This window comes from Brachyhypopomus gauderio, chromosome 13, assembly GCF_052324685.1.
Source record: "Brachyhypopomus gauderio isolate BG-103 chromosome 13, BGAUD_0.2, whole genome shotgun sequence".
NCBI lineage: Eukaryota > Metazoa > Chordata > Actinopteri > Gymnotiformes > Hypopomidae > Brachyhypopomus > Brachyhypopomus gauderio.
Window position 1 is genome coordinate 20,872,431 of NC_135223.1, and position 23,267 is coordinate 20,895,697.

Genomic DNA, 23,267 nt, shown 5'->3' on the forward strand with positions numbered 1-23,267 from the left:
GCACAGAGAACTAGTTTACGAAAACTAATGGTAACTGTGGTAACTGCAACCACATAGTGGCAAACTGTCAATTTGACAACTATATATAAAAAAACTATGCTCGTTTGATATTTATTGCTAAATTTATTATTGCAACCTTATCAATTAATCTACTGAAGGAAGACTTTATGGAGAAATAAAAACAAAAATTCCGCTTAATTTAATTACTTCGCCAATTTATTTCAGGTTGACTTTCAAATCCAGCACGCGCGCCAGACGCTACGTCATCATTATGAGACGGCAGTAAAAAATGCGCGGCAGTTTAAACACGGAAGTGGGTCGCACTGGGTTACTGAAGTGGCTCATATTGTCCTTACTCGCGTTTTAAAATTAGAAAACGAATCAGTTTGGCTACATTTGTGTGCCAAGAATGTTGAAGAAAGCACCAAGAGCGGTTTTGAAATCTCACATGAGGAAGACGTCGGACATACGTGTCGGAAAAAATGCAGACATAATGGTAAGTTAGTAGGACTGCCCCAGCATCATATGAAAGTATGTAACCAACGTTACCGACAGTATTATTACTGTCGTGCTGTCATAGCTGGCTATATAACTACTGTACTCGCACACCTGCCACCTTCTTGTATTATTACTGTCGTGCTGTCATAGCTGGCTATATAACTACACACCTGCCACCTTCTTGTATTATTACTGTCGTGCTGTCATAGCTGGCTATATAACTACTGTACTCACACACCTGCCACCTTCTTGTATTATTACTGTCGTGTTGTCATAGCTGGATATATAACTACTGTACTCGCACACCTGCCACCTTCTTGTATTATTACTGTCGTGCTGTCATAGCTGGATATATAACTACTGTACTCACACACCTGCCACCTTCTTGTATTATTACTGTCGTGTTGTCATAGCTGGCTATATAACTACTGTACTCACACACCTGCCACCTTCTTGTATTATTACTGTCGTGTTGTCATAGGTGGCTATATAACTACTGTACTCGCACACCTGCCACCTTCTTGTATTATTACTGTCGTGCTGTCATAGCTGGCTATATAACTACTGTACTCACACACCTGCCACCTTCTTGTATTATTACTGTCGTGTTGCCATAGCTGGATATATAACTACTGTACTCGCACACCTGCCACCTTCTTGTATTATTATTGTCGTGTTGTCATAGCTGGATATATAACTACTGTACTCACACACCTGCCACCTTCTTGTATTATTACTGTCGTGTTGCCATAGCTGGATATATAATTACTGTACTCGCACACCTGCCACCTTCTTGTATTATTACTGTCGTGTTGTCATAGCTGGATATATAACTACTGTACTCGCACACCTGCCACCTTCTTGTATTATTACTGTCGTGTTGTCATAGCTGGATATATAACTACTGTACTCACACACCTAGTTACTTAGGTAGCTGCATGGCATCTATATGTACACATATACAGGCTGTTTGACAAACCCGTAGTCTGGCTGTTACACATAGTCATTGGGTACATTTCATATTAATTAAATAAAAAACAAAGTATCTTTTGTCCATACCAACTAGAATCTTTTGAGTTTGTATTCCTTATTCTTATTGTACTTTAACGAATCTTGTCTTGGGGATTTCTAGTTCTTCCAAAAAGTAGTCATTTCTGAATGATCTTGGGGGTATTTTGAAAAGTAAAGTTTCATATAATATACTTTTAAACGCTTTTATTTGTATTGGATCTTCAGTATCACCAAAACTGTGAAACTGGAATAAACTGATCAGCTCATTTGGCTTTCAGCTGTTGTGGTAGAAGTTGACTTGCTTTATCTCCATATTCATATATTGCACAAATTAAGAAGCATTTGGTCTGCCTTGTCTGTAGACAATACATCGTACTGTAACTGAAGCTTGATCCAGAATAAGTGTAGTAGAACAGGCATACATTTCTGCATTAACAGAACAGAAGAAGAAATTGAGTTATTTATTTACCAGTACAGAATTATCCTTAGCAGTGCTAGTTGAGATGCAAAAATGCTATTCTGCAAATAATGTGGTGTTTGGTGTCCAAAGGAGCATTCCAATATGGATTCCATGGACAGATTCCACTATAGTATAGTGGGAGTATATACTAGTATATACTATATACTAGGGGTATGTGAAACTGAAAAGGTGAACCAGCTACAATAAAAATGTCCTCTGAAGATCAGAGACTATATTATGAGCTGAAAACAGTGTTTATTCAATTGGAAGGTGTTCAGCTTCTGAGAATGTGGCCTATCCAAGTGTTTAATGGTCTGTGAATATTTTTTGTGGAAATGTAATTTCTGGTTTAAAAAATTTAAGATGAGCAAAAATTCTTATTTTAACCAGATCTCTCAGCCCATTGACTTTTCACATTATAAGGTGAGTGACCGTTTCTAGTTTAGTGTAATGTTCACCCTACTATCCATATTAGGGAGGACTACGGCCTTTGGCGGTCCATTGTCAATGTCAATGACAATTGCTTCTGTTTTTGAGGTCATGTTCAATGCTGACTTCTTTACCAAAATTTTCTTGAAAGAAAACTTCAAATTAAAAATATAAATCACTGTAGCCTAACTGTAAAGCTTGAATGAAAGGTTCCAAAAGAACAAAATCACTTCTGGAGATTTTTCAGATGGGTTATCAAAATGTATACAAGACTGAAATCAACACTCCACTGGTGCTTTTTTTTTAATTTTTTTATTTTTTTTACTTTGATTAAGGCTTGTGATATTTCAGCTGCTCTCACACTATGAGTAACTACCACTGGGACGCAGGGCCCTGCTTTAACCTCCTGCTGTCTTCCCTTTTGCTGAACAGGCTGTGGCTGAAGACGGATTGGATTCAAATGACACTTCTTCACACTCACTTATAAACTAACTCTATACTCATTAAAATAATAACAATAGTAAATTTCAGTACATTCCATCTAGTTACAATAATGCCACATAAGGAAAATGTATAATTTACACTTACTGATGGAAAGATGCAACCTGTGGCTAAAATGCTCAAGTGACCCTGCAGTTGAATTAAGTAGCCTAGTCTTCACAATGTTTGACCCATTGGTAGTGGTGATGCAAATTACCTGCTCTTACTGAAGTCCAAAACCTTCAGTAGTTCACGTGCAGAATTTCTCCAGTTTGTTCTCCGATTAAGTACGCATTTTCACTTCAAAATCTAGATTCAGGAAGTGTATAGTGAGACTGACCAATTTGTTGGAGTGTTTATTGCCATTATGCCCTTAGCCAAATGACTTGTGGTGTAAGTCAGTAAATAATGTTATTTTTCTTTGGCATTAAGGACTCCCTCGCAAAACACTGATAATCTGACTGTTTTAATGATGACAAAGTTTTGGATTTGCTACTGTTTTTGGCTTTGTGCTTTGGCTAGATTTTATTTGTTCGTGTAGCTCTTTATAATTGTTCTGCAGGTGATTGAGGTCGTTTGAGTTTCCTCAAAGTTTGGCACATTTTACACTGCAACTGTAACCCATTGTCTCTCCTGAATCCAGATAATTACAAATGGCACAAGTGCTGGGAATCATTTTTCTTCATGTCTGCATCAGCCATATTTTCCTCACTCTTCTCTCCATATTCATATTATGTAGTTAACTAGTTAACAAATCCTACAGTTGACTCCAATCTGTGAGTAGCTTACAGTCAGATAAGAAAAAATGTTTTATTTACACATGCCATGCACATGGATTTTACGCATTCATCGTGTTTCAGGAAGTCTTTTGCAATGCATTTATCATGCATTTTCATCTCCACAGTGAAAATACAAATTTTCAGCCAGGACTATCTCTCACAAAAAATTTACAACTGAAAACTTGAATGTTTTGAGACAACTGATTGTTGACCCTAATCGTAACCCTAGATAGTGAAAGTTTCATTACCTAGAGAGTGCTGAATGGATGTTTTTTGTGCTTATAAAGGCAGTTACAAATTAGATATTGCCTTACACACATATGACTATAACAGTAGCGAACCATGACCATTATACCTGGGCCCGCTGCCCCCCCCCAAAGAAATTAGTTTTCTCTCCTAATTAACTGCAATTAAAAAAAATAATAATAAATTGAGACAACAGTACAGCTTTTAAAACGCAATAAACAATAATATCTGTACTAGATAAGCAAAATAAGGTTCCGACAAAATGAGGTTCACAGCTCCGTGTTCCTCGGAAGCGGAATATGTAAACAACGCGCACGAGGGCATCAAAGGAATGAATTGAAACTAGTTAACGGTGGTACGTTAACGACAGCTAGTGTCGCCACAGCGGGTGGAAATGATCATACAGTTAAGCCCGCCCACTAAGAGGGAAGATATGATTGGTCAATTTTACTGTCATCTGAAACTGGTATTGCGCTGAATTATAACTGCCAGGCCCTCTGTAAATGAACAGCGGGCATCACAGTCCTGATAGGGGGAGACACAGGCTCACAGGCTTCCACTTAACCCCTCACCTTCCAACACAGATTGAATAGACACGGGTGAATCATTTATTTGCTTATATTTTTGTAATTGTTTAGATGTCAGTTGTCAAACTGTAAGTAGATAAAATAAAATTGGATAAATTATATTATACATATTTATGTTTTAAGAATATTTTAGGCCCTCTGAGAGGGTGTAGAGGGCCCTGACGGTTCCCCACTGGACTATGACTAACAATAGTCCCTGTTATGTCCACAAACACTTTCATAGGACATAACACTTGCAATGCTACACTACTTATTGGCTGTACCTATTCTCACTTCTGAACAACTTACTACAATGATCTGGCTTTATTGGCATCTTCTATATGCTAAAATAAAGTAATTTAAATACATTCCAGGCTCATTAGAATTAAATGAATGAAAGCAGTTGACTAAAGATTAATATGAAGGCACAGGTGAAAAATCACCTGTTCTTTGCTGACATTTTGAAATAATACATTTTCGAGTACAAGAAAACCATCTGCCCATCCAAATACCATACATACAACAGTCCGTAAACTATGAAATCATACAATAAGTCAGTGTTTGTATTTCACAATACATTTTTGGTAACCGTTAAAGCTCTTGTTTGTGTGGAATGATTCAGTAGTTACTGGTCAAGATCCCCCAGCAAGTGCATTTTCAAACACAGCAGTGGCCTCTGAACCACTGTGCTTGTAATGTCATGTTCATTGCTCATAGTTATAAGAAGTGCCTCAGGGGTTGGGCAGTGGCTTTGTTCTCGTACTGAACAGAGATGCACTCGGCAGCAGTTGATGGTTGATTGAATTTGAAAATAATCAGCTTCATCCTGCAAGGAAGCTGTGAAAGTGTCTGTTTTCCTTTTCTGGATTTCTCTGTGCTCCCTGCTTGCCCCCCAAACCACACCTTTCGTCTTGCTTTTGGGGAACCGGAGAGGATGCACAAATCAAGGTTGTGTTTGCCGTGCCATTTAGTGCCCAAGTGCTCTTGGCAGTTTGAGCAGAAACCTGTAGCTTCTGAACGCATTTTTATTGATTACACTCTCAAGCAAATGGAACCTCCAAGCGTTACAGTTTTCCACTGGACTTTGGAGAGTTTTATTTTTGTTCGAGGTAGTTCCTTTTGTTCTTCCAAATCTAATTGAAAAGTCCTCAATTGATGTTTGATGTACATAGAGCTCCCATAAGGTAGACAACAGACAAATGTTTGACAGCAATAGCCTGTGCTGGGTGAATATCATTGTGATTCTTCATTGCATCTGGAACACCAAGTGGACTAGCAGTACAATTGCAACACATTGTTCCCATTTTATCAATAAAATAAGTTTCAGGCTCACATGAAATAGCAGTACTTAACCTGTCAACATGTCTGTTAAACTGGCAGTCCTACTAAACTTAACACCAACATCTGCTAAAGGAAATCACTGTATATGTGGTAACTTTGCCCCTAAGTAGTATACACCAGTTATTCACATTTACAGTGCAGTATACAGTATATTTAAAACTATATTGAACTGTATAGAGAATCTGAATTGTCAATTGGGAATACAAGCTGTGTCTGAAACTCTCCTATTGTGTAAATGATGCTGTAATCTTGGGTTCCACCGTCTTTTTGTGAAGTCTGAAATGTAGTGCAGGATATTCAGTAACAGTCCCTCAACCCACCGCAATATGTAGTGTATAAATTATGTACCCTAGAAAGCAAGTAATATCCATGACAAATTCTTTCTCACCTTGTATGAGGAGTGCTAATGGATGCTGGGACCTTACAGGCCTTACAATAGCAGTTTAACTGAACAAAATTGCTGACACTGCTAAAGATGATGGAGGAGACCATGTTTGGCCACAGAGGCACTAATGGAGTATGGTGCATTGCATGCTTAAAATTTTTTTTAACACTAAGCATAATAGTCACAATAATCGCACAGTTTATACCCGGTTTTATTATCTACATACAAACTTTTGCCATAACAACGTAAAATATGCAGAACTGTTCATTTCCTCTTCTCATTTGAACTGTAATCTGCAACTTTACGTAAGCATTTTCCTCTGCACCTCTTTTCTCTCTGAAGTTTTCATGTGTTCGGTATGCATGCAAAAAGTTGTGGAGAGAGCCCTCAGCTTTAATCAGTTCAGCTGAGTCTTTATGCCTTGGCAAAGTCTTTGACAGTGGAAGCCTGTGCTTCTTGGCTTTCATTCTCCCAAAGACACTCTCAAGACCAGCTGTTGGAGAAATGTTCTGACACCCCTGAGATGACCTACAATTATGAAAATGAGGTATTAATAGATTTAAATTGCATCCAAATGGTCATTGCATAGATGCACCCTGAAATCATTAGCTGTGTTTGGAAATGTTTGCTGGATGTGGTTCACACACTGCAGACACTTGTTTCATTTATATTTGCATGTATGTGCAGATGATGGGGGGGGGGGGGGGGGGGGGGAGCTGAAGATGGAATATAGGACCTACCATAAGAGAAGGTGGCCTGTGTGCACACGGGCTTAATTTTTCATGAGTTAAAGTGTAGAGATATAAGTGGGTCTGTGCTTACATAGTCACAAACCACAAGCCCCCTGCCACTATCACACATTAACCTTACATCTTGAATAACTTTTAACGTTTGTTCATAGAGAACGATTATGTTAAAAAAAAAATTATTCAGCCTCAAAAGCAGTCATTTGAATTTCATTGAGTTCATAAGATGCATTTATGCATGCACATGTCTTCTCTGTGCTTCTGCGTCATTGAAGCCATTTATCAAAGCCTAAGGCAGAAAAGGGGGTTCATATTATAGGGGTACATTATAAACAATAACGAAAAGCTGGACTTGTGCTGAGAAATTCTTTTCAAAGACAAGACTGTCAAAAGCTTCAATCTAAATGCATCCTTCAACATGAATGTAATACAATCACTGGCCACTTTATTAGGTACACCTTGTTAGTACCTGGTTGGACCCCTTTTGCATTCAGAATTACCTTAATCCTTTGTGGCATAGATTCAATAAGGTACTGGAAACATTCCTCAGAGATTCTGGTCCATATTGACATAATAGCATCACGCAGTTGCTGCAGATTTGTCGGCTGCACATCCATGATGTGAATCTCCCGTTCCACCACATCCCAAAGGTGATCTATTGGACTGAGATCTAGTGACTGTGGAGGACATTTGAGTACAGTAAACTCATTGTAGTGTTCAAGAAACCAGTCTGAGATGATTCACACTATATGACATGGCGCGTTATCCTGCTGGCAATAGCCATCAGAAGATGGCTACACTGTGGTCATAAAGGGATAGACATGGTCAGCAACAATACTCAGGTAGTCTGTAGCGGTGACACGATGCTCAATTGGTACTAATGGGCCCAAAGTGTGCCAGGAAAATATCCCCCACACCATTGCACCACTACTGCCTACACCCTGAACCATTGATAAAAGGCAGAGTGGATCCAATCTAGATCCAATTCTGACAAATGGATTTTTTTTCCTATTTTAATCTAAGGATTAGATTCGGAGTAGATTAAACTGCCTAGTGTGCTGTTCCTCTGACAGGTCTCCTTGCCTCTGCCACACACACACACACTTGTGTCAATAGGTCACCCTATTCTAGCAATAGATTGGAGATGCATCAATACAAATTTACACACTGTCTTTATACAAAAATATGGTTTAAATCTGAGTTCAACTCTGTTAAATCTCACAGACACATGGTTTTTAACAATACCCAATGGCCTAATGTGAGCTCTCCATAGATTTGGGTTTGATGGCTTTATGATGAAGGTGTGTTAAATGTTTGCAAAGAGTGATGAAAAACTATTTTATGAGAACTTTTGTCAGAATGATTTATTTATTTGTTTTGGCAGCTACTATTTTATATCAAGTGCTTCAGCTATGTTTATGTGACTTGCAGCAAGTAGAAGATTAATTTAAATGTTTTGAAGTGTTCGATTGTAAGTGTTGAATTATTTGTGTTGCGTAATCAGATCCAGCTAAATCTGCTGCTCGTCCTGCACCGACTGGCTGAGGAGTCCAGAATCAAGGCATTTGAGGAAAAATCTGCCACCATCAAGGTCCAACACCTCAAAGCAGTTTCAAAGGTAACCAGGCACATTTTAATAATGCCCAGTCTGTTTCAAAAGTATGCTTCACAAAAAAGGATAAATGATGATGGATAAAATTTTTGCAGCTTTGCAGTGCATCATTCGAATATTTGAAAATCATGTACCGGTAATTTCAACTCCTCTCCGTCAGTCTAGTGTTCATAAGCCTAACATCAAGGAACGTGTTGAGCAGATTTGGTGTTGAAACATTGTGGGTGTCTATGATTTGGCTGGGTAAAGTTACAGTACATAATAATTTAATCAGGCTGTATTGCTAGCAGATGTCACCTTGGGCTGGTGCATTGATCCTTACAGCAAAATGTGTTACAACAATCAGTATGGTCATTAGTGAACTGTTAAGTTAACCATTGTGAAGTGGGGCTGTTCTCCATTGATGATTATTATTGGTGCTCCTCATTACTGAACTATACATAGAGTTGTAGAAAGATTCATTTTGAGTCCCATTTAACTCATTAAAGGCACGATTACACTGACACTATGAGAACATTAGTCTGGCACGAGTACAGTAGATGTATTGAAGACATTTAAACATCATACTAGAGTGCAGAGACTGTCTCCGGGCCTTGTTTTATTAATAGTAGGCAGATGTTTGCTTTATATGGCATTAAAAGGCAGGTCTAGCAAAAAACGTAACTGTCCAAAAAGTGTATGGTAAAATGTAAACTTTAACATTGATGCACCTTGGTGTCTTTTGAAGCTTTCTCATGTGTTATTAGTTTTATATGAAGCTGATCATGTTCATTATTTATAGCTGTTTTGTTATGTACAGCCAAATCAATTTGTGCAAGATGTAATAATTAGAGCTCAACAGAATCAGAACGTGTCAATATTGACCTCAAACTCAAACCTCAAATCTGTATTGTTACACTTGTAGCTTTTACGAGCATCGTTTATACCTTTATCACAATCATGCTTCATGTTTTTTAACAACTTCTTTGGTAGATGTTTCTCAAGCTCTGTCTGTCAAAATAGAGCAATGTGTTTTTCCACCAAAGGAGTCACCGTAATGCTAAACAGAGATCCGGCCAATTTTGAGTCAGCATGCTGCATTTATTTTTCTGACATAGTTTATTTGATTTAGAAGTAATTTGGTGCAGAGGCGGGTACTGTATGCCTGCACATAGGCTTGCACTGGAGGAGTGTGAAACACTCTAGTTCTGCTAAAGAGCAGACTCATAGCAACATGTCATGACCAAATATCTTAGAAATGACACGTCTAATGTGGTTCAGCCACAGGCGGGTTTAGGATGGTCAGCTACGCTACACACATGTGCGTTATAACAGTTGAGCTTAAAATGATCTGGGCAAATGGCAAATAAATAAATGGGAAGCATAACTACAAGACTGTCTGAATGAGTTGAGAGTGTGGGCCGTTTGAGTTTGGCAGTGCCGTAATGCCTCTTGCTTTCTCCTGCTTGTGTTTCAGAAACTATTGAAGAGCACACGGGGATGAGGGGAGGGGGTGCTTTACTCCTTTGAAAGACTGAAGCTACTGAGGAGTGAAAAAGTCCCTGTACAGTGCACGGCACACCTAGCTCAGTCTTAAAGACAAGCAGGACAACACTACCCTGAGTTGCCATGCCGTCAATATACTCCTCCAACCTTAAGATCCTCTTCATACTGTTGGATTTATGCAATGGATTTTTTTTATGTGTAGTCCTGCCCTGTAAGACTGTGAGTAATCTTCCATCACAGATTTATTCCCTGTTGAAGTCTCTTTGCTATTCCTCTCTTTTACTGTTGACCTTTGCTAGAGAGGTGCTGGGGAAACAGTTTTGTATAAACTCAGTCTGTGAGTGATGGTATCGGCCGTGAATATCTACAGCCACTAATGTTTTTCTCTTGTGTTTTTGGATTTTATCGTTATGTAATACCTGTTAATAAACAGTTTGTTCCACTCTGTAAAATATTCTTTGTCTTTTACTCTCTTGCTCGCCCTCTCGGGAGGGGGGAAGGTGGGGGTTATGAGACCAAGGGTATGTATGTGGATAGCAAGAAATTTGGCTGTTGGCCACAAATAACACTGGGATTATTATCTGTGGCCACTCACTAAAGCAGGTTTTTTGCAGGAAAGTTGATTCAGATGATAGTCTTCTATTGACTCAGTATCAGGTATCTTTCTTGTAATGAGATGGATATTTTTCATTTGAACTTTAATAATCAGTTTTCAACATAATTTATAAAACCTTACATGATTTTTGGCTTTTGATAAAATTCTCATAACAATATCTCACTGTAAAGCAGTGCCTTCTTTGAGGCCATGCATCTGGACCATTTATGCCTCTAGAGCTCATTAGCTCAATTCCTCCAGCTGGCCAGTGGCTCTTGGCATATTTGGGTGGTTAGATGAACAAAGGACTTGACCTAAGAACACATAAAGTAAATGTTTGGCCCTCACTTTGTTTGTGTGCCCCTAGTATCCCACTGATGATCACATGACCTTGGAGGCACCCTGGTATAATCCCGCTGTCAAAATTAATTGGGCTGTCTCTGCTGAGGTCCCATTGCTTTGCTTACAAAGGTCCTCAGCCTAAAAAAGTAGCCTTTGATTGCATGTTACTAAAGTAGACTAAAATGTTAACCAGACATAACTTTACCTTTCTTATCTTAATCCTACAAGCATTTGGGTCACTTACTCATTGGAAACAATTCTTTCTTTCTTTTGCCTTATTCATCATGTTTCTTTATGCTGTCTGCACTTGGGTCAGTGTGAAAGGACAGAATTTACTGTGGTTGTGACCTGTTGCTCATCTTTCATGACCAGTAGAGGGCGACCATTGGCATTCATCAAATACCATATTTGAATTCTTTTATACTGTTAAACCCAAGTTCTTTAATCATTTATAATATACTTGCAAATGCTCATTTGTACAAAGGGTATAAAAAAGAAGATATTTTATTTTCAAAATGCAAATTGTATTGCTTATTTAATTTAATTCAGTAAATGTTTTAATTGCCTTTTGGTAATAATTAGTGACAAACAGGCATTTTATACAACATACATGTTTTTAAACATAAATGTTTATAAACCTAAGACATTTCACCCAAACAGAACAGAGTGTGCTGCAGCTAGTGTGGAGGACAGCACTATACCAGCCCTAGTCTTGATTAAAAGAGCAAATACAACTGTCATAAAAGTAGACTACCTGCAAGTCATTTTACAGTGGCAGCTGAAAAAATGTCCTTGGCTCTCTTAAATGTCTTGTTCACAGGGGGTGGACAAGGGGCAACACACAAACAATTTATCAACAATAATTTTCAATGTTATGTACATACAGGTTACGTTCTCATTAATTTCCAGCTTGGAGCATAACCCAAAGGAGCCTGTTTCTTGATTTAATATTGTGAAATTAGGGAGAAAATCTCAGTGGTGATATCAAATGATATATTTTTGTGGTGAAAAAGAAATAAAATGTCAATTAATTAGACAAATGTTTGTATGTCATCTGTCCCAAAATATGCTTTTGTATTATACATTATATTATACATTATATAGTTCAACTAACCTGAAGCACTGCACTTTGAGAACCTGGCAGTATTCACATAGTTTAGGCCGCTGTTAAGCTTATCTAAAAGCCAGAGCACATGTCTGAGCCCAGAGCTTCAAATATCTGTATTAAACCTGCAGTAAATCTTTTAACTGTTATGCAATTTGTAAATATTCTCATAGCCTAAGAAGCAGTGTGGTCTTAGAAATAAATGTTTTTGATGGAAACCCTCAGCGTGGTAGTGGTAGTAGATGTACTATCAGACAGTTAAATGACCCATTTCTGTCTGTTCTTACAGCTTTCATTCGTCCTTTACTGGTTTTCCCCATTCCCTTTCACGTGGCTGGTGATAAAATAATATTTTGTAGGAGGATTCAGACACTTTAAATGTTATGTATTTTTATTTTTCTGGTGCCTTTTTCCGTCTACCGAAATGTTAGCTTTGTAAAAATGACTCATTGCTGTCCTAATGCTCAGCTTCACCTAACGAGCTAATATGCTAATAAACTCCTGCGATTATTGAAAAAAATCATTCATGGACGAATGTATCATTGTGGGGACACCATAAATATTTTTGGTTATCTGTATGTTTAATGCTATAGAAGTTGAATTAAATTGCATTTTTAAAACAATGTTTAAACAATTTCAATGTTAAAACAACATAACCACTATCAGCTGAAGGTCACGCTTGGCTAATACTAACACCATTTAAAAAAGGCCATTATCAGTTTCAATATTGATATAATACTGGTATCAATTCCTCCCTATATCAGCCAGCATAATATGATGAGCCTCCCCCACAGTCAAGCAGTTGGTTGTAGCACTGGGACAGCTAGGGGTATCCTGATAGGTGAAACTTTACACGTTACTACATGTCAACTATTTATCATTTGGAAAGCCGAAAGCCAAAAAAGACGTAAATCACAAATGACTGACTTAGGTACATATTTATTATTGATTTCATTAGAATATGTCTGAATACATGGGCTACATTTCATTATGTTGAGTTAACTAACTTGGCTTAGTTAATACATCACTGCATAGTATGTGTTAATGAAGGACTGTCTTGGTCAGAAAGGTTGTTACAGCCTGTCTTGGTGATATTAAAGGTTAAGACCAACCAGATACTTTAATATTCAACCAATCAGATACCTCCGTTTTCAACCAACTAGACTATATTTCTGGTGACAAGATGTCCCTGTGGAACCTAAAAATAAACCTAGTGCATCCTAAAATAAAAAAACAGTTTAAAACAAATGAAATAATGAGATAACAGACTGACAAAATAACAATAAGATAATAGACTAACATGAAATAATAGACTGACATCCAAGCTACAGATGTTATTGTTATGGAGGTATTAATGTCACCTATAATACGAAGAGAAAAACTTATGTTCATGTAACTTCTTTTATGCATTTCAGCTCTTGGTTAAAGTACAGAAGTGTATATACATAGTTACCATGTCTTTCTTATTTTGTTTTATATTGCAGCTTTAAATTGTAAAAAAAAAAAAACCTTTGATGTCAGACCAGAAAAAACGCAGGCTGTGACTCATGCAGAGAAGTGAGCTAACGGAATTGGTTTCTGCTACATCAGTGGGGTCATATCCACTACAGAGGTTTCTGTTGTTCTGTATCGTGGCTCACATGGCTAACGCTAACCTGCCCAAACTCGGCCCACAGCAACGCAGAAGGTGTGAGGGCAATATCACCATAGAAACACAAACTGTGAGGATCAGTGAGGACTCTTCATAATACTGCAATACTGCTTCCACACCTGTGTACACTGTTGATCAGCCTGTGTCAGGCCCTGTAGCCACAGGTCCCTGATTTACAGTGGACACTTACAGGTGTCCTGCCTACCTGATGTCATACAGGCACAAACATCAGAGTGTTAGTGTGCCAGGTGAGTGCCAAATAGAAGTGGGTGTCTTGGCGTTACTGTGAACAGATCAATGTGGAAATTGGACATACGACTCATTGGAAAGACCTTCACTATGGAACAATGTGTTTCTCTATATTGGAACCGTTCTTGCTGTAGGTGCTTTGGCCACTGTTTATGTAGTTGTTGGTTGGACACTGCCTGGTCTCTTGGAATAGTCTTGAACTCCTGCTCTCTCTGACTTTTGCAGAGTCTGCGTTTTCCTGAAGGTTCTTTGTGGTTTGCCATTTGATGCTGATTTTCCATTCTTATTTTATTCCTACATAGGACCACCTCAATGCTGGAACACCTCGTAGGCTTGTAGTTTTGGTCAAGATGTTTCTCTGCCCTCAAATTACTCATTTATTAGGTCACATGATACTTAAAAGACTTAAAAATTATTCATATAGTAGGTCACATGATAGAAGACTTAAAAATAACCAAAGCTGTAATTACTTTTATATGCAAATCATATCAGCAAGTTTTCTTTACTGCTAAACCTGCATTTTTTGCCATGTGTGATGGGTGTGAATGCACAGTGCAATATGGTTCTTCTAAAATGAACACTGAGCTAAGCCTGGACAGAGATATGTTAGCACGTGATGGGCTGAAAGTACATAAACATACAAACGATCTTCCTTGCTTGATTTCATTACATATTTCATATTTTAAAAGGTTCTGTGTCTGTTTATGTGGCAGGTACCTTCATGCAAGGCACCCAGCCTGAGACACACTTAGCACATTTCTATTTACACACCCAGTCTAAGGCACACTTAACACATTTCTAATTACACACCCAGTCTGAGGCACACTTAGCACATTTCTATTTACACAACCAGTCTGAGGCACACTTAACACATTTCTATTTACACACCCAACCTGAGGCACACTTAACATATTTCTATTTACACACCCAGGCTGAGGCACATTTAAAACATGCATATTTACATATCCAGCCTGGGGCACACTTATGTGTATTTACACAGCTGGATATTTACAGATGTTGTTCCAGGTGAATAACTGTTAACATACTGCCTCATTTAACCTGTTAACTGTCAATACTGGCTGACTCAGTGTTCACGGTATGATCTGACATTTCACCTGGTCTTCATGAACAAGCTACATCCCCCTTCTTACATGGGCGTCCTGCTTCTAACTTCTCATTTCAGCTTCTAGCTGCTGAGATTTAAATTTCTGTGGCTTGTACAGAAACCCACATTACTTTGATGCTGCCCAAGAATCACTCTGAACAGACTTCAGTAGATATAACTTCAGGTCTCATTAGGTAGCTAAGTGAAAACCATGAATTACTGTAATTGAGCATAAGGTTAATAGCACTCGCCTTTTGTAATGTACTTCTGTGACCTTAGAGCTCTGGACTAAGTGAAACTGTAAATGTTTTATTTCTATAAATTCAAACTCAATCAAGAAGCCTATTAAGACAACTTAACAATAATGCAAGAACAGTCAACATAAAATATTAATAATAGTCTTACCAGATATTGAACTATTGTGTTTCACAGATGACTGATTGCTTGCTTGGGAGTACTAAGCTTTATGCAGAAAGGGGTTGATGTAACAATATAAGCAATTATTTGGACACTATTCTCTAATAAAAGGATTTGTAATGTTGAAATTTTGAGTGAATTTGAATAAGACCAATTTCGAGATCAAGAACATCACCCTTCTGTCCTTTCTGTGCCTAGCCTGCTCAGTCTGTGGACTGACATAACAAACAGGCAGCAGCTTTGTAGGAGGAATCTTAAATGGGCAATGAACCTTCAGGTGAACCTTGTATTCTGTGATTTACTTACTATCTGTAAAGAGAATGTGCAACGAAGAGTGTTGTTCATTAGACCTGTAGGAGTCATTTGTTTGTTTAGTATTCTTTATATACAGGGTTTAAAAAGTGAATTCTTTACAGTCATTGCCTGTATAAGAATATAAGGTAAGCAACAATTTCTAATAAGTTGTGCATGCAGAATTTAAGGAGACAACCGTAAGTGTATGGAACTCTGCATCTGAGGAAAGTTTTTGAGTACAGTTTTGAGAACAGACGTGCGCGGTTCTCACTAGCATTGCCTTCGTTTACTTAAAGGTGTTTGTTGCTGCTGTACATTGGTACCTTGCTACATTCCTGTAATCATTAACAGAGTAATTTCACTTCTGTTTTCTAATATTTGTCCAAGTGTGACATGAACATATTTACTTTTTGATCTTCATCCAATCTTGGTGAAAACGTGAAATTGTAACATTCCATATCAAACCTTTGCTCCACTGGAAAGCTGAGGAAAACAACATTTGCAGTCAATCTATCAAATGATTTCATATAAGAAAACCATACTTGCCACAGACCTATCGTGACTGGAAGATAAAATGAAAACATCAACTCTATCCTCTACAACATGGACACAATCACACACAAATTCCAAGAGGTGATTTTTCTGTAGACCTGATTTCTGTTCAGTAAACGCCAGCAGGTTTGTGTTTTAGCAGATGGGAGAGAATTGGCTGGGCTTCCCAAGGGATGAAATTTACTCTGCCATGGAACCTGGTCCTTGTTTATCTTTGGACTTTATTGGATGTTGATGTTGGCCCAGTGAGAGAACCTCTTGTTTAAAGACTATTTTTAAGGGAAGAACAGAAGGGGTGAGTTCTTGGATTTAAGCAAACTATTATGCTGTCTCACCGAACTCTGAACAGAGGTAGAGCCTGTTATACCCTGTAGCCATTTGGGCTCCTCTCAAGACGCAATGCAGCCATGGCCCACGAGTTTAGACAGTACTTCATGCTGTTCAATATTTTGAGATTTATGTGCTTTGTTTATTAGTTCTTAAAGCTCCTTAATAGATATTTGATGTAGTGGTTCTGTGCAATCAAAGAGCTTTTCACAATCAGTTCATGTAAAATTAATTTATTAAAGATCAACATGTAGGTCTCTTCCCCCCCCCCATGCCAACATTTTTTCTTTCTAATAATCTAAAACATATAGTATTATGAAATTTCCATGTAACCATAGAAACAAATGCCAGAAAACACCCAAGGAAAAATATTTTTGCTGTGCTGGGCATTTGGAGGGGGAGGGGGGGGGGTTGAATGACATCACACAGCTTGTGTAAAACACTAGAGGATGACGGCGGGCACCTGAGCGATGTTTATAGATGACTCATAGGAAAGCAAACCATCTGCCCAATCGCCCCTGACTGAGGCTGGCACATCTAGCTCTGTTCGCTATTTAGCGTAAAGCAACATGGACATGAAGGCCCATGGCTGCCCTGTCTGCTGGCCAATCTAAGCCCAGCTCCCATGTCCTCAGGTTACACTGAGCAAAGCTCAGACAGCTGACACAAGTACCACAGCACTGAGGTGTGACCATAACACAGCTTCTGACCTACCCATTTGGGAAAGCTGTGTGACTATAACATGTTTATACATTAAAGGCCATTCTGCTTTATAGAGATTTAAAGCGATTTTTTTCACTTACCACTCAGGTCAAACACCTGTCATGACGTGTTTTCTCCATATGTGCTTTGTGTGTGTATGTGTGTGTGTGTATATATATATATATATACCTCAAACCTTTATTATATTAGTGTATATTTTAGACTTTAGTCTGGTTTAATGGTGCACAAATGTGTCTTCATCAGCCACAGTGGTCATTTTGATCCTATACCATGTCTTTTCTGTCTCACCTTTGTTCCTGAGAGAACTATAATGTTCTGTAAAGGAGATTCTTCTGTTGATTTTTTACCCATTTCCTCACTTGGGGAACAACATGGGAAAGTGTTGCTCCAAACAAATGACCAAATTACAGTATATTGTAATTCCACAATGTAATTTGTCTGTCAATGTCATTTGTTTTACTAAGTTTGCATTGTTCTCTTCTTCTTCTTCTTCTTCTTCTTCTTCTTCTTATTATTATTATTATTATTATTATTATTATTATCATTATTAATGAGGCTGATGATATTAACAACAATAACAGACAGAGTAGGAAGTGAGGAAGTGTCTCAGTGCTGTAGGGGTTCCTCCCCTGATCTGTCTTCATCCTACACATACTCCCTGTCTTGGAGTGCAAGATGATGATGAACAACCTCTATCAGTGAATGCCATCTCTGTCTGTCAGCCATGTTGTGCATGGGTTTGGGGTTTTTCCTCAGCTTGGATTATATCTTCTGTGATAATCTTTTTTTCATAAGATGAGGTCAAGTTGCAGACACTTAGAAACCACTTGAAAAACAGCTTATGAAAACATGTTTGCTTTTAGTTCTTGTCAGAGTGTGTTGCTTGTTTTTATTGGAGATATCCATGCACAGCTCGGTTGAATCAGTACAGTTAATTTAGTGTGCACATTCCAGGTTAACACAAGAGGAAACACAGTTTGATCATAACGATTTTTTAAAAGAGGTCATTGCATTTCAACAAAAATGTGAATGACTGTGCAATGATCTAGGTTACTTTAAAATCCAGAGATTTTTGGGTTTTTGAAAGTCTTGGAAAAAGCAGCATTTTGGAGCAGAATATTTTCAGAGCAAATAACATACCACTAACTAACTAGCAAATAACAACAACTATGGTCAGACAAAAGTGCCATGAATGACTTGTCTGATTCTAGGACATGCTCCATCTTCCTGGAATGTTTTTGCACATGCATTTCAGAACAGAACCTCATCAAGACTCTCCAAAGTTGCTACCTTCTTAACGGGCATGATTTACAATTATGTGAACGTCTGCCCATGTGAAGTCTTAAATTGTTTCAGGTATGTTAAACTTCCACATTGTTATCTTCTTTAAAAGCAATTATATTGTAATCCACTATGCAGTGTCACCCAGACTTTCTGTCTGGCTCTTCTCAACATTTATTCTCCAAGTCCTCTCTGGTATTGTTTCCTGGGTACTGTTAGAATGTTTTTGGCTGCAGTTCCAATACAGGATGTTTGTAAAACTTGTCATGATATCTATTGTTAAAAGCATTATACAAACTAATTTTGATTGAACCCCCATGATACATAATAAATTAACAATAAAACTCATTCATGGTACTACCTGCAAAATTCTATAGCAATATGTTTTTATAGTTAATAGAACAGCAAAACATTAAAGGACATAGTATATGTTTCATCATAGAACTATATCAATCAATACTTAATCACATACTAATGATGAACAGTAATACTTAATACAGTATTACAGTAATACAAAAGATAATAATCTAGCTAAAATGACAAAATGAGATAACTAAAATGAAATGAGGAGCGTGTTGCTTGTTTGGAGCATCTTACATAGTTCCTTAAATAGATACTTAAGATTGCTCAAAAACTCACTAAAGCATGACTAGAATTCGGGTTTCTCTTATATAGCTGAGGTTTAGTGAAAAAAATTGAACAGTTTTCTCTAGTTGGCTTCTAAGTTCAACACTACTCACAATATGTGGATAAACAGTAGACCCACAATATGAAACTGATATCAGCAAACAAGGTTAAAGCTATGAATGTAACCACATTTATGTCTCAGAATCCCAACTATAACAGAGCCAAATATGGATGCAGAGTGCCTGACTAGAGTCTTTATCTGATGATTCTTTTTGACTCTCCTAAAAGAATCATCGCATGACAATGTCAGCAAGTCATATCGCCTGATTTCCTTGGTCATTGGATGCAGAGGTAATTTCTTGAATTATTGCCCTTATTTTTTATCTCCTTCTGATTTAGTTGATGAGTGAGTTCATAAACACCAGGAGAAGGTCACATATGTTCCTTGTCCTTCCCTATCTCCATGTCTAAACATCAATAAAACTCAGTGGAAAGTTCTGGAGCACAGAGATTGAAGTATATTCCCAGTTCCTTTATCCCTGGGAAAATGTTCTTTTTGAAGAATAATCCAATTTTATTGATACTCTCCTGACGACAGAGTATGGAGTATTGGGTATTTATGTGAAATCTTATAGGAACTAATGTCAGGTGATTGCTAGATGTTTTTAGGTTACTTTGACCACTAGCATGTACCTGTTTCACATGACAATATTTTCAGGGCATCCATATATTTTTTCTTGACAAATGACTCATATTTACTTTATGACACTTATATTTACTCATAATTGTGACGGGCAGGGGTGAGCAACTAAAAGGAAGCGATCACGCAAAGTCTCAGGGAAAAAGGATGGTTTAATAGAAAGTGTGCAAACCTAAAACCCGTGCAATATCTCCAAATTAAGGATATAATGACCAGCGGTCAACTGGTACAAAGACAAGACATATATAGGCAAACAAACGACCCTCAGGTGAGACGGATCACGGGCTCCGCCCACCTGAGGGACGCACATGACGTCACCAAACAACAACAACAACAACAGCCGCTGTGGACAGAGACGGCCGGTAGGGGGCCGCCTCACCGTGACAATAATGTATTTATTTTTAACTTGTTCTATTTATTTATTTATGCATCTGCAATCAATCGTGTTTATATACTAACTATACTTTCATTTCAAAATAAGCAAAAAACATTTTGCTACACAATGACCTGAGTTTGCAAAATATAATTGGGAAATTGTATTTTACCATCAACATCACTCAAGAGTTACGTAATGAAAGGTTAGCTTATGCGGTGGATCAAATGAGATAAAATGAAGTTGGGGAATACATTGTTTTTGTCTTTCTGAAAAGGACTGGTATAATAAATAATAGGTTGCACTTACTCTTGTGGGGAAAACAGGACAGGCCATGGTTACTATGTATGAATAATTCTGCTATGTAGCTCTGAGAACAACTCGGAGGCCAGACTTTTCTCAGAAGCAGAGCTTCCATTCTGATAGTGATCTTGTACACACATCACAGTAGGCCTTATTTATTGCGAAAGGATGTCATTTATTGGTGTTATTATCAGGGTACTCTGTAGAACAATGTCTAGGTTTCACACCTCAACTCAAGTTATTTTTGGAGTAAAGATGGGCGGTATTTATGAGGATTCAGGGACTTTTTGACTGCCTGAATGGAAATCTCTGGTAGGCCAGCGAGATTTCCTGAGTAATTCATTGAAACAGTAATTAATCTCTGCAATCTGTCTGTGAGCTCTGAAGTCTCATGGAATCCTCCATATTCCTTAGACATATGACTATATGATATGGACTACATGGCAGCTATTAATGTATTCACTCAGATCTTTGTAAATCTATTTGTCCAGTAAAAATGTTTCTTTTACTCTAATTTACGTTTCCCTTGGATAACCCCTAAAATGAAAAATAAAGATGTCAGGATGGAGTCAGGAAACCGCCATGATTAAGTCTTTTGTCTACAACAGTGCTACTCTGAAGAATGGAAAGAATTAAGATTGTATGATTGTGGTAAGAGTGCAAGCTTAAGTCACTGACTGAAAGAAATTTGTCATGTTTATGTCTGTCTCTAATGTCCAAGACCAAACCCAGCTAATGTGACTGTGGATACTGGCATGATACAGTGATTCCAGTAATTGAAATGTAATCTAGCTCAAGTTGAATCTTTCCATGAAGACAAGTAAATTTATTGGTAAATGTCATAGTTCTTGACGTTTCACGACCACTAAAATCAGTTATCATCAGGAGATAAAGCGAACTGCAGATTATAATAAAATATTCAAAATGTAAGAAAATGCAATAAGCAAACTTTTGTTTGCAAAACATGCAGGGAAACACAATCTTGAAGAACTTCAGTGTGTATTAAAATATAAATGTAAAAATAACAAATGAAGTGGTCTCAGTGGTGTCTCCCAGGAACGCTAATACTGACGTGCCTCAAGCAACATTAGAGCTGTAACGTGGGGCAGAGAGCTGCACGTTGCCCACTTAATATTTTATTCATAATGTATAGCCCTTATTTTACTTTTAATTTTATTTATTACTGTGTATCATATAAATGTAGATTTTAATTTAGTAATGTTTTCTATTTGGACATTATGAACCATGTCTTCAAAAGTCGTATATTATGGCTTAGCGTTCTAGAACAAACTCAAAGACTATGATTTAATTCAAGTGCTCTTTGCTTTATATGGTTCTCTGCTGGATATCTCCACTTCACCCTGAGGGGGTTAAGTGCCTTCCAACCACTGGGGAGTGTGTAATTAACTTTAGTTCGTGCCCTGCGTTGCCAAACTGTGACCTTATGTGGCCCACCCTCAGTGAGTGGCATGTTAGCAAAACATTAGTGTTAATCAGCTTTTATTTGGTTGAGTTGTCTGTAGCAGGTCCTCTCCCAAAGACATCCTAATGCCGTGAGAAAACACTGGTAGAAAAGCAGCAGGAGTAGCAGGAGGATGGAATGTGTGTGTGTGTGTGTGTGTGTGTGTGTGTGTGTGTGTGTGTGTGTGTGTGTGTGTGTGTGTGTGTGTGTGTGTGTGTGTGTGTGTGTGTGTGTGTGTGTGTGTGTGTGTGTGTGTGTGTATTCATATGCATGTGCATGTCCTCACACACACGTATATTCATGTTGGAGTTTACTTTTTCATGTCCCCTAAGGAGAATGCCTGGTATGCTGTGGTGGGAAGATAGAAAGAAAAATACTCTGGGAGGAAATTAAGAAATGAAAAGGGGTGAGGTGTGTGTGTGTGTGTGTGTGTGTGTGTGTGTGTGTGTGTGTGTGTGTGTGTGTGTGTGTGTGTGTGTGTGAGTGTGTGAGTGTGTGTGTGTGTGTGTGAGTGTGTGTGTGTGTGTGTGTGTGTGTGTGTGTGTGTGTGTGAGTGTGTGTGAGTGTGTGTGTGTGTGCACATGTGTGTGTGTGTGTGTGTGTGTGTGTGTGTGTGTGTGTGTGTGTGTGTGTGTGCACGTGTGTGTGTGTGTGTGTGCGTGCCACTGGATGGTAAAGAAAGGAAAGGAAATGTAGAACACAGCAGTGGCAGCTGCTTTCTTTACCATCCTGTGGCATTGAGGAATTACAGCATGGCACTGTTGAGGAACCCCAGTGTGGTGGAGAGTGGACGCATGACTGTGTTGGCTGAAGTGTGATTAGCTTGGTTGTCAGAGAAATAAGGCGAGTGAGCGCAGGAATCCTGACCTGAAGGCTGCGTCCTCGCTACCTGCCGAGCCTGGAGAAAGACCCTCTCCACAGATGCAGCCTGGAATCCCAGCCTGGCTACCCTACTCTCATTACTCTGGGCATGTCCTGCTGGGTTGGAGGGGAGGGGGGAGGTGGGGGTCTCTTGATCTGCACCTTTTGGGGAAGGGCAGCTATTTACACCCCAGCACCATGGCTGGGGAGCCCCACTCCTTAGCTGCCCCACATGCCCCACATCCGCTCATTGTTTTGTGGG

General features: G+C 38.4%; 1 protein-coding gene across 1 annotated transcript; it reads left to right on the top strand.

Annotated features, from left to right (window-relative positions):
* The first annotated feature begins 270 nt into the window (after positions 1–270).
* On the top strand, positions 271–10,500 carry cenpw (centromere protein W). Its single transcript, XM_076971659.1, has 3 exons — positions 271–496; positions 8,446–8,559; positions 10,010–10,500. The coding sequence occupies exons 1-3, from the start codon at positions 410–412 to the stop codon at positions 10,034–10,036; spliced, it is 228 nt and encodes a 75-aa protein (XP_076827774.1). The 5' UTR covers positions 271–409; the 3' UTR covers positions 10,037–10,500.
* Positions 10,501–23,267: the final 12,767 nt, after the last annotated feature.